This window comes from Musca autumnalis, unplaced genomic scaffold (assembly GCF_047663935.1).
Source record: "Musca autumnalis isolate F117 unplaced genomic scaffold, ASM4766393v1 scaffold_1, whole genome shotgun sequence".
In the NCBI taxonomy this organism is placed as follows: Eukaryota; Metazoa; Arthropoda; class Insecta; order Diptera; family Muscidae; genus Musca; species Musca autumnalis.
In genome coordinates, this window is record NW_027411644.1 from 54,992,462 (window position 1) to 55,009,080 (window position 16,619).

At 30.9% G+C, this 16,619-nt stretch overlaps 1 protein-coding gene across 39 annotated transcripts in view; it reads left to right on the forward strand.

The window, feature by feature from the left end:
- pyd (zonula occludens-like protein polychaetoid) overlaps window positions 1–16,619 on the forward strand; it is a 399,371-nt gene that overhangs the window by 365,471 nt on the left and 17,281 nt on the right. For 11 of the 39 annotated variants that reach the window (XM_073974388.1, XM_073974293.1, XM_073974436.1 and 8 more), the window contains 7 exons: window positions 1,228–1,461; window positions 3,044–3,720; window positions 3,851–4,011; window positions 13,049–13,142; window positions 14,231–14,462; window positions 14,571–14,838; window positions 14,902–14,992. In XM_073974388.1, the coding sequence (XP_073830489.1) occupies window positions 1,228–1,461; window positions 3,044–3,720; window positions 3,851–4,011; window positions 13,049–13,142; window positions 14,231–14,462; window positions 14,571–14,838; window positions 14,902–14,992 (1,757 nt within the window). The other 28 variants (XM_073974310.1, XM_073974412.1, XM_073974505.1 and 25 more) reach the window with 6 other exon arrangements.

A 16,619-nucleotide genomic window follows, 5' to 3' on the forward strand; every position in this document is an offset into this window, starting at 1 on the left:
ATTTTAATTGATCATTTCCTCTCAGTTTATTAAAACGTGATTTCTAATGCAAATAATAGACCCGCAATATTTCAACAAATCAAAAAAGCATGAAGACGTTTTTTTTATCAAATACCAATGAATTATTTTTTCCCTGACAATTTTTAGTTAGTGTTTAGTTTTTATTTATATATTTTTTATTGTATATATCACTAATATTTTAAAACCAAAAAGTAGAAACTAATTCCTAAATGTTGCATGTTGCATTGATTTTCTATTAAATGTACTAGTAGTTAGTTATGATAGCACCTACTCCTCAATCATAACCCCCCCCCCCCAAAAAAAAAACCCCATTTTATCCTTTCCACACAACCCCCAAAAATCATCACATTAATTTTTTTATATAGATTTTAATTTGTAACTACTTTTTAGATGTAATACAAACATACCAAAAAAATTTTGTTGAAATCTCTACAATTTAAATTTGTTTTTAAATAATGTTGCTAACTTAATTGTTTTTTGTTTCATCTTTTTTTCTTTTATTTATATATCTCGAATACACCCAATCAAAAAAAAACAAATACAACAATCAATCGATACATCATCATCATTACCACCACTACCATCACCACCAACAAATCGAACTCAAACCAAACCACATCATATGGTCATTTCCCCAACCACCCATATCCTCCTTGTTTTGCTTATATCAATCATTCCCGTTTGGCGACTCAACTAACCTTCATCCAAACCTTCTAATAAAAAAAACAAAACTTGTGTCTTTGTCCGCAAAAAAAAATATTTAAAAATGTGTCCGTCCTTATCTCTGAACCATAAATGTTACGTTATGTTACATTATGTTTACGCTACGTTACTCTGTTTACCTTTACGTTACGTTTACGTTTTATTAAATGCTTGGCAATCAAACGTATTTTGTTCTATTCCGTTACGTTTAAAATTCATTTAACACCATTTTTATTGCGTTACGTTTGTTGCTATTTTGAAATTACGTTTGAATTGAATTTTTTACAAATGCTTTTTCCCTTTGAAAAATAAAAACACCACTTTTAATAATTCAAAATTTAAAAAAAAAATAACCCACATTGCCTTTCCTAATATCCCAAATTTCCCTCAATCCCCTCCCAAAAATCCCCAAATTCCCTTTTGATTTGATTTCTGACACAATCAACAACAACAACCAACCAACCAAAAAAAATCGGCACATTTTTTTCACAAAAATCCCTAAAGCCTGTTGAGTCCTTATCCGATGACTTCCTATTCCCAATGACCTCAAATCGTTTGTCGTATGCATCAAGTCCTGAATCTGATTTGGAATTAAGTCCCGGCCCGTCAACATCATTATCTTTGGGCAATTTACCACAATTGGTAAAATCCAATTCGGATCCATCGATTGCCACAAATCAGGATAACTTGGATAGGGATAGAGACATAATTGGTGAAGGATTACCACCTCCATATACGGTAAGCGGAAATTCCCAAAACAAACAACAACAAATAATAACAAAACTTTAACATGGTGCTACAAAAAGAAAAGGAATTCAATATTCATTCCACAAAAAATACTTTAAATATAATTTTTGAAATTTCAACATAACCTAAAAAATTGAGGTTATGAAAAATTAAATGTTGGCTATAAAATTTCCACAAAAAATATATTATATTTTAGTAATAATGCAATCTAAGTTAATTGTACAAAATGAGGGAACCAAACATGAGGGAATTCAATGCTCTAAAAAAAATCAACATAACCTAAAAAAGTGAGGTTATTGCAAAAAAAAAAAAACAGCTAAAAAAATTCCAAAAAATATTATATATTTTAGTAATAATGCAATCCAAGTTATTTGTATGATATGAGGAAATTCAACATTTTTTTTTTTTTTTTGAATAAAAATCAACATAACCTCAAAAATTGAGGTTTTAACAAAAATAAGATGGTGGCTAAAAATATCGAAAAATAGTATATTTTACTAATAATGCAATCTGTGTTATTTGTAGGATATAAGGGAGCCAAAAATTAGGGAATTCGACGTTTTTTTGAAAATTTTCAACATAACCTCAAAAATTGAGGTTATTCTAAAAATAAGATTTTGACTAAAAAAGTTCTAAAATTATTTATATTTTATTAATAATGCAATCTAAGTGTTTTTGTATGATATAAGGGAGCCAAAAATGAGGGAATTCGACGTTTTTTGAAATTCTTCAACATAACCTCAAAAATTGAGGTTATTGCAAAAATAAGATTTTGAATAAAAAATCCCAAAAATATTAAATTTTCTTGATATAATGCAATGCTCCAAAAATTTAAAAAGAATTATTATTATTTTAAATATAATTTTTCTCATTTCAACATAACCTAAAAAAGCTAAAAAATTTCAAAACAAATATTATATTTTCATTAAAATTCATTCAAAGTTATTTGTATTTATTATAACAAAATGTGTGCATTTTAATAAAATGAATTCTAAGTTATTTGTAGGAGTAAATAGAACCAAAAAAATTGGGAATTTAATTTTTTTTTTGTTTGTTTTGAAAATGTTTAACGGAACCTAAATATTTGAGGCTAACGCGTAATTTGATGTTTTTATTTGATAAATATGTAAGTCTATGGGAAAGACCATAAGCGAGGCATGCATAGGGCAAAGCCTTGAGAATGTTTATTTTAGGAGATTGGAAAATAAGAGTTTTGCGCAAACCTCACTTTTCAAAATTTAAAAAAGCAATAATTTGTCCTCTCTTTTTGTAGCACCTTGTTAAAGATAATCCAAAAGAAATAATAACAAGCAACTAAAAAATAAAAAACAAAACATGCTTGCGCATACCACATATACAACAACACACATACATACATATATTTACAACAACAAAATATGTATATGTGCATGTTTCTCTCTATATTTGTTTTATAACCTCTTAAGAACCCTTCTCCCCGCTCCCTATTTATCATTGCATCATTCACCAAAAATACCAAATCTGCAACTCATTACTAATCTCTTTATTAACCTCACTTTTTTGCTTTCAAAATTATTTTTTAATTGCGCATTAGATTCCCTTTGAACAATCCAATACTCAGCCTCCACCGAGTCGTCGTCAAACTATGGATACTAGTAAATATGGTGGTTATTCATCTAATTCTAATATTCTTAATTCTTCCGATCCCTCAACACCATCAACACGACCACAGTCATTGTATGGCATTAATGCACCCGATCTACCACCACGTATCGATCGTCAATCAAAACCAGGACCCAATGATATTATGGTAACACCGTCTAGCACAACGAATACCCCCTCACGTTCGAATAGTTCAGGCGGGACATTGGGTCGTTCGGCCCAAGAACGACTGTTTGGTAAGGCAATTGTAAGTGATGATGTTCAGGCGGAATATATTTCAAGAAATGCAGCAAATGCCTTGAATGTCCAAGCATCCAATCCAACAGCCACTGCTGATGTAACACCATTGGATAGACATCATGCTTCATTGGAGCGTCAGGCACGACTTAATGCTGCTGCTTCGCAATCAAAACTGCCTGGGGCTGGTGGCCCCGCGACATCAACAGCCACAGCAGCATCTGCCATAAATACACCACAACAAAATGGTGGATCCAGCTATGATAGTGTTTCCAGTTATGATTCATATAACGCCTCACAGCTGACCATGCAAAATTTGGGACGTTTGGGTCCCAATGCTCCGGATGATCTCAAATCAGTGCCAAATGTCAAGTAAGTTTTATTTTAGACAAATAAGTGAAGTCCACAGAAATGTCCACATATGGAAATTTCACAAATTTTGTTATACAAATTTATTTGTATTGATATGTTTATTAATTTGTGTAATCATTTTCCTTTATAGTGCTGGTCGTCCTTTGCCTCCAGTAGGCATGGGTGGCCAAACGGCCGACTATGCCCGTACCACACATGATCATCGTCAATATGGTGGAGCCAATGACTTAAATCGTCAAAGTAGTCCAGGAAGACCACCCTATCATGACATGAATGCTGCTAGAAATATAGGTAAGAAAATCAAATATGCTAAATACAACTGTTATACTAAATATAATTAAGAACTAAATATGGCTGACTTCCGTATTGTCAGTTGCTTTGTATTCGTGCATGAAACTAGGGGTTCTTAAATCGAGTTCCATATTAGAGTAATTTTATGAAATTGCAGTAGTGGGGAAATCGATTTAAGAACCCCTAGTTTCATGCACGAATACAAAGCAACTGACAATACGGAAGCCGACATATATTTACAAATGCATTTTAAAAACATTTTTTTATTTTATTATTTGTTTTATATTCATTTATGTTTTAACTCTCGTAAACAGTTTATTAAAGTATATAACAGTTGGAATTAATAATACGTATAATTAAATATAAAACTGTTGCAAAACAAAAAATAATATTTTTGTTGTATAACAGTTTGCTGTTTCGTATTTACCCATTTTGCCACAGTATAACAGTTTTAAAACTATTATTACATATTGTATTAAAAAATCTTTAAAGATAACGTAATATTTTGTTAGTCGAACGGGAATATAATATAAAATATATTTTGGTATCGCATGTATAACAGTTTAAAGTCATCCATACGAACAATTGAACATGAAAAATAATTTAATAAATACTAATTTTAGTTTTCTTGTAGAAAAGTTTAATTTTCAATTCATATTTAGCAGTTTTGTATAAGTATAACAGTTTCAAATCTGTTTCAATTTGTACGATTTATTCAAGTATAACAAAGTAGAATTAAAGATTGTAGAAAAATTATAGAAGACTTTAATAACATTAATTTAAAATTGTATAACAGTTTTAAAAATATTGTTAATATTCAAATTGAAGATATATACCAAATATTCGTAGTGATATTTTTTGAGTATATGCTTATATCATTATAAGAGTTTTGATAATGGTTTGTAAATAGTTTGTTCGTGTATAACACATTTTTACTGAACATACATACATACGTTAAATAATCAAATAAATTGATAAATTTGTTAGTGTATAACAGTTTTAAAATTATTGTTAATATTCAAATTAAAAATATATGCCACATATACATAGTGGAATTTGTTTCAGTATACGCTTATGTCAGTATAACAGTTCAAAAGGGATGTGTAAATAGTTTGTTTATGTATAACACATGTTTACTGAACCTACATAGCTTAAAATTAGATTAGTTTTAACATTTTTGAGTGTATATTAAGTTTACAAGTATAAATGTTAGATAAAAACTGTTATACTACCTGTAAAATTTAATTTTTAGAGTACAAATATTAATATAATATTTAAAATAAAGTGTAGTCAGACACATTATCTGCTTTTTAGGGCATTAAATATGTTATTCATTTTGCTATAATATATAATTTGGATTATATACTTGTGCCAGTATAACAGTTTTTAAATCTAATATACAAATGAAAAGTATGTTTTATTGAAACTGGTATTTCATAACGTTTTACGATTTGTTTTCTGTATAACAGTTTAAAGATGAACAAATATTCTTTAAGTGAAAGGTATCAATAACATATTTCTAGCATACGTGTTTGTCTTAAAACTTTTGTCGTAGTATAACACTTTTGAAACTCTTATACAAATTATATTCTCTACCTTTTTCCAAAAATGTGTTTATACCTTAAAATTTAAGGCATGAATAACACATACCCATGTTATATATTATATTCAACGTTGTTTTTGTAGTATAACACATTTAAAACTGTTATAAAAAACTGTTTAAAACTGCTATTTTTACAAAAAAAACGCGTTTGAAACAAGCTTTACTCTTAATTTTACTATTAGATTTGTTTATGACCTTTGAAACTGTTATACAATGTTTATATTTGGTATTTTAACCAAAAATTGGAATATATTATTTATTTTTGATAATTTGTTTTATATATTTATTTGCACAGTAACCACTTTTATAAGTGTTATACTAAAAAATATAAAAACCAACGTCCTGGGTCCTTCTATAAATCGTTTAGTTTAACCCTTTGTGGCCCGATGTTGCCTGTGGGCAATTTCGCATATTTATGTATGCGTATTTCCCATACCGTTTGAGATATTTATATACATACACTAAGTAAGTGTCGGTAGGTTGATTTCAGAAGAATAAAAAAATGGAAATTATATTTAAAAAAATCGCTAGATTGGCGAAGTTATGCTTGTTTAAGTATAAGGAGTTAAGAAAAAATTTGGGCATGAAATATTTTAGTGATTGAATAATTGCAGCCAACATTTTTTGAAAAATCTTACTGAGACGTTGAACTAATATAATAAAAAAACAAGCATACAATTTACAGCTCCAATCAGTAGTTATAATTTTTGGAAATTTGGAAGTTGCCTGTGGGCAACATTGGGCCATTGTGGTAATAAAGTGGTTATGTTAGTGGAAGTCAAAAATTCTGGTTGGTGGTATTCAATGAAGTACAAAGGGCCATTTGGACATTCAAGCTTGGGAAAAATGTTGTATTTATATTATTATTCGTAGATTGGACTTTTATTAAAAGGAAATTGACACATTTTTTGGTGAATATACATAGTACGTATTAGGAATTTGTAAGATATCAAGCGAATATATGTTCAAATAAGGTCAATATTATCAGGTTTAGAGTCTGCATAGAAAATATAAAATATTTTTCAAACGCTTTAACTCTGAAAAATGTCAATATGAGCATTCAAATTATATGAACACCACCATATGCGTCAAAATTGGCTTATTCGTGAACTATATATGATAAATATATACCATTTTTCCATTCCATTTCCATCAATTTTCCTCTAGAATTAAACAAACTCATCAGTTCATGCTTTTCCACATAACGACAATAAAAAACGTAACGATAATACAAAGACTTAAGAAACAAACTTTGTTAATTTTTATAACCACAATGGCCCGATGTTGCCCACAGGCAACGTTTGAAAACTCCCTATCCACGAAGAATTTTTAAGAATTTTTTTCGCAGAGGACATATTTTTACGACCTCTAATCATGATAAAAACGAAAAATATTTTTATCTCTACGGAAAAAAATTCGGGGTTCAAATGGTTAAATGTTAAAGTTAAATATATATTTTTAGATTTGTTTGTCGCAATATAATGCCTTCGGAACTGTTATACAGAGTTTATTTTTTGGCATTTTAACCAAAAATTGGTAAATGCTATATTTATATAATTTATTTGCCACAACAAACACCTTTAAAACTATTATACTTTTAAAGTTGTAAAAGTTGAAACCAAACCCGGTACTTTATTTTTTAAATTTTTTGTCACAACATAAGATTTTTGAAACGGTTATACATAGCTTGTATTTTGTTCTTTTAACAACAAAAATGTATTTAGAACCAATTTAGATGTATTTTATTTGTTTGCCACAGTGTAATACTTTTGAACATGTTATACAAAGTTTATATTTGATATTGTTAAAACAAATATTGGAATATGTTATATATTTTTAACAATTTATTTGCCACAGTAAATACTTTTAAAACTGTTATACTAAAAGCCTTTAAAAGCAACGTCTAGGGTCTTTCTGAATATCGTTCAGTTTCAATTTTAAAGTTAGATATTTTTTTACGTCTATCACAATTAAAGACTTTCTAAATTTTATACAATGCTTTTATATATGTTACTAGCAAATGCCCGCTACTTCGTATGCGGAAAGGAAACGAAATATATATAAACAATATTTAATACGGGAATGGTGAATACAGGAGATTCTGTTGTACTAAGACCTATTTTTATTACCAATATTTCTCCGATTGTAGTCAGAATTTAAAAAAAAAAATCTGCCGTATCGCATCCGTACACACCTACCATATTTTTTATTTCGAATTTCCAAAACTACGTTTCATATTGCAAATTTCAGATTTGACTCCTGGTTTTACCCCTTCACTAACACAGCATTCTCTTCCAGTACGAATTTCCAAACACTAAACTTTATCTCACCTCTTCACAACAACAATCACGCACATTCACAATTCAAGGTTCTAGCTTTAGCGGTTTCGCCCAGAACCGAATAGGTCCGTTAAATTTTCGGCCACGTTTTCGTATATCCCCATATAACGGTACCTCTCGACTTAGTGTATTTTTAAAGAAGAACAAATGTATATTGTCCAATTTACTTTAAATTTGGACCTCGAATACTCCGAGGATATAGAAGTATATTTTTAAAAATCTCCACTTCAATCCACGTTTATTAGAAGAGATATTTTGAAGATTTAGAGTATTTTGAAGATCTTCTGCACATTTTCCAACCGAAATTCGGAATTTGTGGCATGAAAGGTTCTTACAAAAAATTTTACTTAATGTGCACCGGTATGTCAACCGTATATAACGGAAAATTTTTTGAAGGCATTTCAATTTAGGATTTTTTAATATCAGAGGGTAAATACAAAATTGTCGCATTGGACCACGTTTTAAAATTTACATACCAAAGCGGTCAGAACAAAAAACATTTTTTGAAAAGATACTTCACGTTTGACTACTTAATTTCAGTACATTATTTAGAAACTCCTTGGCGTTATCATCAAATAATTGGGACAATATTCAGTACAATTTTTCAAACTCAGAACTTTGTCTCAAACTTTAGAGCGATCTTCATAACAAATATTTTTCTATTTCGTATTTTTTGTACAAATAGCGTGTTTTTAAATTATATAATCCCAGCTTTGTTCCTACACCCAACACCAAATTTAGTACCTTAACTATTTAAAATAGTTTTGGTATCAACATGTTACCCAACTTTTCCTACACATAGGTAAACGTTTCAAAAATTACTTCCTTATATTCAACAATTCAGTTTTCCAGTTCCCCTGAAACCCATTTGAGGACTATTTAGTAGTTTTTGTATAAATAAGTACGAATTTTCAAAACCTCCTCCCTACCTCCACTCTAAACACAAATTGCTAATCTAATACCGAATTTCAAAATTCCAGTTCTACTCTTTACAAAATCACAAATTGTACAAAATTCTATACCATATAGCAAATACCAAAAGGTACCAAAGTTTGTACCATTTAGAACTTTTCGTACACGATTTTCCAAAATGTACTTTCATATCTGAGCTCTATCCGTTCACCTAAACCCAAATTATAGCCAATGTAGTTCCATTTAGCACTTTTCCATACGTACGAATTTCCAAAACTACCTCAATCCTACACTCCAACAATAATCTGTTCACGAAAATACAAATTAAAGCGAATTTCGTACCATTTAGTACTACTTCGTGCACATTAGTACGATTTTCCATAGCTACCTCCATATCTCAATTCTATATTCCAACAGTAATCTTAATTCCAAATTTCAGGATTCCAGCTCTTCAAATCCAAATCATACTAAACTCACTACCATTTAGGACTTTTCGACCTTTGGTACATCTTTCTTACTCTTCATCAGTGACACCCATTCCAAATTTCAGGATTCCGGCCCTATTCGTTAACCCATACCCAAATTGTACTTTATTTAGTACCATTTAGTATTTTTCGTATAATTTTAATTCGAATTTCCAAAAACCTTTCTTTTTTACTCTCCATCAGTGACCTTCATTCCAAATTTCAGGATTCCAGCTCTATCCGTTCACCCAAATCCAAATTGTACTAAATTTAGTACCATTTAGTACTTTTCGTGCACTTTTAGTTCTAATTTCTAAAAACCTTTCTTTGTTACTCTCCATCAGTGACCCTCATTACAAATTTCAGGATTCCAGCTCAATCCGTTCACCCAATTCAAAATTGTACTAAATTTAGTACCATTTAGAACTTTTCGTGCACTTATAGTTTGAATTTCCAAAAACCTTTCTTTGTTACCCTCCACCAGTGACCCTAATTGCAAATTTCAGGATTCTAGCTCCATCCGTTCACCCAAATCCAAATTGTACTAAATTTAGTACCATTTAGTACTTTTCGTACCCTTATCCAAAAACCTTTCATTGTTACTCTTCATCAGTGACCCTCATTCCAAATGTCTGTATTCCAGCTCAATCCGTTCACCCAAATCAAAATTGTACTAAATTTAGTACCATTTAGTACTTTTCGTACCCTTGTAATTCGAATTTCCAAAAACCTTTCTTTTTTACTCTTCATCAGTGACCTTCATTCCAAATTTCAGGTCTTCAGCTCTATTCGTTTACCCAAACCCAAATTGTACTAAATTTAGTACCATTTATTACTTTTCGTATACTTATAGTTCGAATTTCCAATAACCTTTCATTTTTGCTCTTCATCACTGATCCTCATTCCAAATTTCAGGATTCCAGCTCTATCCGTTCACCCAAATCCGATTTGTACTAAATTTAGTACCATTCTTTTTTACTCTCCATCAGTGACCTTCATTCCAAATTGCAGGATTCCAGCTCTATTCGTTCACCCAAACCCAAATTGTACTAAATTTAGTACCATTTAGTACTTTTCGTACCTTTATAGTTCAAATTTACAAAAACCTTTCATTGTTACTCTTCATCAGTGACCCTCATTCCAAATGTCTGTATTCCAGCTCAATCAGTTAACCCAAATCAAAATTGTACTAAATTTAGTACCATTTAGTACTTTTTGTACCCTTGTAATTCGAATTTCCAAAAACCTTTCATTCTTACTCTTCATCAGTGACCCTCATTCCGAATGCCTGTATTCCAGCTCTATCCGTTCACCCAAATCCAAATTGTACTAAATTTAGTACCATTTAGTACTATTCGTGCACTTATAGTTCGAATTTCCAAAAACCTTTCTTTGGTACTCACCACAAGTTGCCCTAATTTCAAATTTCAGGATTCCAGCTCTATCCGTTCACACAAATCCAAATTGTACTAAATTTAGTACCATTTAGTACTTTTCGTACCCTTGTAGTTCGAATTTCCAAAAACCCTTTGGTACATCTTTCTAGCCCTCCATCAGTTACCCTCATTCCAAATTTCAGAATTCTAGCTCTTACCGTTTGCCTAATACAAAGGGTACCACATTTAGTACCATTTAGTACTTTTCGTACACTTCTAGGTCGAATTTCCAAAAACCCAGCCTTATCTCACCCCTACACACCAACAGCAACCTACACCCAAAATTTCAACTTTCTAGCTTCAGCGGTTTCGTCTGGGCGCTGATGAATCAGTCAGTCAATCAGTCAGTCAGTCAGTCACTCACCTCACTACTCTTTTATATATATAGATATATTTTTTTAAACTTATTTGCCACAGTAAATATTACTAAAACTGGTATACTAAAACCCTTCAAAAAACAACGTCGAGTGTTCTTCAAAAATTTTTTTTTGAAACTGTAATACAAAGATTGTATTTGGTATTTTTATTATTTATTTATTTATTTATTTAACAACCGAACATTAACAAGAAAATTTAAAAAAAATATCGTTTAGAAAAAATGTTAAATGGTTTTTAGATATGTTTAAAACTGTTATACAACGTTTTTATTTGGTATATTTAGCCAAAAGTCGGAATATGACATAAAGTTTTTACAATTTATATGCCACAGTATAACACTTTTAAAACTGTTATACTAAAAACATTTGAAACTATAGTCTTACAAGTTTTACGCCTTGGCGAACAATGCCAAATTTTCTCCACTAATCAATTAATTGTTTTTTATTATTTTAAAATATTAAAACCCCAACAATGGGAATAAGCCAAAATTGCAAATGCTACACCAAATAAAAAACGATTTATTTAAATTTTAAAGTTAGACATATTTTTTGTCACAATAAAAGATTATTGAAACTTTTACACAGAGTTTGCATTTGTTTTTTGACAAGAAAACGATTTATATATTATTTGATATATCGTCGGTGTCATGCTTAAGTGTTCCATACGCCATTTGCCTGATTCGAGAAAAACTCAAGTTAATGTTTAAGGCCATATAGGATAAAAATGGTGCAATAATCCAATACTTTAAGAGCTCAGTTCTACGTAACTAAACTCATAGAATATATCAGTATTTTATTTTAGTCAGATATCTGTGATAGTCTAGAAGTTATGGTCAATTTTTATAATTGCAAAAAGTTGCTGAATTGTTCCATGGAATCTTTTTTTCATGTTTTTGGCAGTTTGTGTCACATGGAACACATTTTGTCACATTTCAACCAAAACACTTTTTATCAATCGTGTTCCACCTCCCTTATATGAAGTGCTACTGTGGAGTTTAAAAATCAGGACTTTAAATGAAACATTTATTTTTCTCATATAAACACAATAAGGACCATAATTAAAGGTTTCCTTAAGACTTATTTAAGGGATTGCCTCCACTTATCACTACTTTTTTGTGGTAAAAATTTCGATCGGACAAAACGGATTGATATTTTGCATTTCTAAGGTAACATAAAACATTTAAACGCGATTTTCTTATAATACCATTTTTGTAGTCGGTTAGCTTCAAGCTGAATGGACGTTTTTGAGTATATTTTTGTGGACTTACATCAAAATTTTGTCTTTAAACAAGGGATTTTTTGTTTAAACGATTTATAAATTTTCGTTTTCATATAACAATACAATAATCAAAAATATTTGAATTTAGAAACTGTTACTCTTCAGTTTTTAAACCAAGTCCTTTATAAAAATTTGTTCCATACGTCACACTTTTCCGTAACTTGGCAAAAATGGGCAATTTTTTGTTCCAAACGCCATCATTTTTGGTGCGGAACAATTCGTTTTTGTCTCTTTTTGTTCCATACGCCAAACGACATGGATATGGAACTAAACAGTTCAAAGTTCTTTTGTTCCATACGCCAGGCTTTATGGATATGGAACAAAACGACAAGATTTTTTGGGTCACAAAGCGGATATGGAGCATACTGGCATCTGAATATCTCAGAAACTATAAGAGATAGAGAAAAACCGACCAAAAAATCCGAAAGAGCATGGTTCAAAACCTTGTAAGGTACCTTTATCTCAAAATGTCAAAAATGGCGTATGGAACACTTAAGCATGACACCGACGATATGTATTTGCCACAGTATAACACTTTTAAAACTGTTATACATATTTTTTGTAATTTACTCCATAAAACCCGCTTAATGCAAATTTTATTTTTAATTTATTTTTATTATTTTTTAGATCCCCGTAACGGCACACCCCAACGTCCTTCAAATTTGGGTCTTGAGGGCAGTCCACGTAAAGTTGAAACCAAAACCGATTATGGAAAATATAGGTAAGTTTTTATCTAACGTCCAACGTAAGATTTCTTCTACAACTCATTGCTCACAGTTATTATTAGTTATTAATTTTTGGTTTAAACTCTTTCGTTTTAATTTAGTCTATTCTATATTGTATATAAAAATCATTCACTTAAAAATAATTACAATTTTTTATTTCTTTCTTTTATTTAATTGATCAAAAACTGATCAATGATCTCTAAAACTAACTGCATGCTCCAACCAAAAACTCTTCTCTCTACTGAATAAAACAAAAACAATAAAAACCAAAATCTAAACTCTGAAACGTAACTATAAAACAAACAAAAAAACTCTCAATGCTATATTCTTCTTTGTTTTGTTTTCAAAAAAAAAACTGTATTGTCCACCCCTTTGCTGTAAAAAACCTTCCTGATTAGATATCACTTCCACATACATCCCTTTCATATACATTGTCCAACGACACTACAACGAATCAGTGCTTCGCACAGTCTGGCAACAAAAAGTCCATGTAGTGCCATACCTTCATGCATGCCACCATCACCCAAAATAACTTGGCGTAATTGTAGCAGGCCAACATCAGCCTATGTTATGAATAGTACCAGTTATGCACCTGTTCCTGCACAATTTTGTAACGTTTCAAGGCGACGTCGTCCCATTGTGCAAAATATATCCATATACGATACATTAGTTTAAAACAAAACCATTTGTAATGTCTTTTCATGAAACTTTATAGAAGAATATTAACGAACATTTTGTCGAATATTAAAAAAAATCAAAATTGTTTTCTTTTTTATTAATAAAGAATTTCGCAACCATTTGTCCTTGGTCTTCTAATACTTCTCCTTTCCTCCCTTGTCTTGTAGTTCACACATTAGTTAGTTTTTTTAAGATTTTATTCATATTTTTTTCTTAAATTTTAATTTGTTTCCCCTCTTTTTCTGTTTAATTTCTTTTTTTTGTATTGCCTCTCTCATCACCTGTATCATCATCACCACGTTTTTTCTTAATCAACATCCATTTGTGTCATGTTGTGTCCGTCCTGATGCTTGATTTGTAATGTGATTTATATATTGTATTTGTTGTAATATCTCCACCATGGCAGTCGTAATAATTCTGCCTCACAAGCTGATTACAATAAAATACCGAAAAATCCGGGTATGCCACATATGGTTATACCACCACCAAATGTCAATGGCAATATGAATGGATCGGCTGGACCCCAGGCAGCGGCGGGAGGACCATTTAAGCCGGTACCACCACCCAAACCCAAGAACTATCGTCCTCCATTACAGAATTCTGGAAACGGCAATGGTCCCAATCAATGGGAAAATCAGGTAAGTAACAAAACGTACATTGTTTAGAATTAATACCCAGAAGTTGTTAATTCGTCTTTATAACAATGTGATCCATTTTTAATAATCCTAATTTTTGTATTTCCCCAGGAACCCGGTTCCCCACGTTCTCCCAATGGTTTCTATTATCCACCGGCTCCACAACATCACCACTATGGCCAACAAACACCTGGATCTCCTCATGCCAATGCAAATATCCAACCTACATATGGCACAAACAACAATTATGGTCCACCCAATACCCCCGGCTATCCGCCGGCAAATGGTTACAATGGTAATGCCACATCACATCATTATAATGGGGGTAGTGGTACTGGGCCATATATTGCACCACATCGCGGCATGCCTCCTCCCATAGGTTGGTACATAAAATTTGCAACACTAAAAACAATTACCAACACACGATAATTCTTATCCTTAGATTTAGCTGGTAGTCGTGAACAAAGAGGTTCAGCATTTGAATTATATCGTAAACCTCAAATTGGCACAGCTGGACACCATCACAACATGAGGTAAGTGAGCAAACACACCTATTTTTTTCTTATTACATTTCTCCAAGTTAAACTAAAGAAAACTGCTGAGAATTACAGTATGAAAGTTTTCCCCATTTGCCTCCTCATATCCCCCATTCTAAATAGATACAACTTCTGTTTTATTTCACATTGTGTTAACGAAAAATGTTTTTATTTTTGTTTATTAATTCATCCATTTCATAAAACGTTCATTCATTTGTTTTATTGTGTTTTAACTGATGAAAACAACATTCCAAACATCGGGTCAAAGGTCATAGTTTTTTTGTATTATTTGCATACAAAAAAGATATTCATTTGTTTCGATAAAAACATTTTTGTTTACAAAATTATTTAAACATCATTTTTTATAACATCGCTCAGACCTTATTCTTCATCATCAACAATAGCCCATAATTATTTGAAAATATAAAAAATACAAAATTGTTATTCACCCACCCAACAACACTTAGACAAAAAATTTTGTTTAAAACTTTTATTTTGCAATAACCAAACAATAGAATAAAAAGAAATATTTCCCCCAACATATAACTTCATTCAAATAAAGAGAATAGAAAACAATTGTTAAAATCCAAAAATGAATAGCAAAAACGGTTATAACGAAGAAATTATAAAACTTGTTCAAAATGTTAGGTTATGTTCTCAAAACATCTACGGATTTTCATTAATAGCTTTCCAAGAGTAGATGAAAAACGCTGTTGAAATAAATGTGTCTTAATTGGTTGAACATTAAGCTACTCTATATATTCTTCGTAAATTTTTCGGTTTCGTTTACATCGACCTATACCACAACTTTGAAAATGCAGCAAAGTTGCTTTGAAAATATGGGGCACAATCATTCAAAACTCTTCTTCACACAAAAAGCCAAATAATATTAATGGATTTCCAACTAATTAATTTTAATGTGAAATCCAACTGTAGGTACCAAAGATAGGTCCTTTTTCTTAGATATGTATACGTAAATAGCTTTGGAAATTTTTTTAGATAACTATTCGAGGTGTGGCTTGAACTGTATTTGAACACAAAAATCATGGACTTTTGGGTAAATGAACCCAATATAGTTTATATTCGAACTTGTTCTAAGTTTGAAGGAAATATTAGGATGTGGAAAGTTGAAATCAAATCGTTTACTCCTTTCTCATCACACTAAGGTAGAAGGGGTCGAAGAATTTATATTTTCTTTAACCAGTAGGTATTAACTTCCAAAGACGAAAATTTTATTGTTGTAATCCGTGCCATAATAACGACCTATTGTATAAATTTCAAAACTTTTGAGGGGAGAACCTGCAGTCATGAACCCAAACTGATTTAAGTTTGTCCAAATCTGTAACTCTCTTTGAGGGTTGTCGTGCGCACCAGTTATGATAGAGAGTACACAAAAGAGACTAAATAAATTTCTTATCTCTTAGAGCACGTTTACATTGCTAAGTCCAAGCTATTTTATTTGTCAATCCCAAGATTGTGAAGAGAATTGTTTGACTTATAAGTAAAACTGCAACTTGAATCCACTAAATGATTGTACATAAAATTGACATCCAAGCGCCTCCGTTTTTTGTCCTACTACGACTGAGTGTTTTCACCTAACTACCTGTCTTCAATTCAGCTTTAC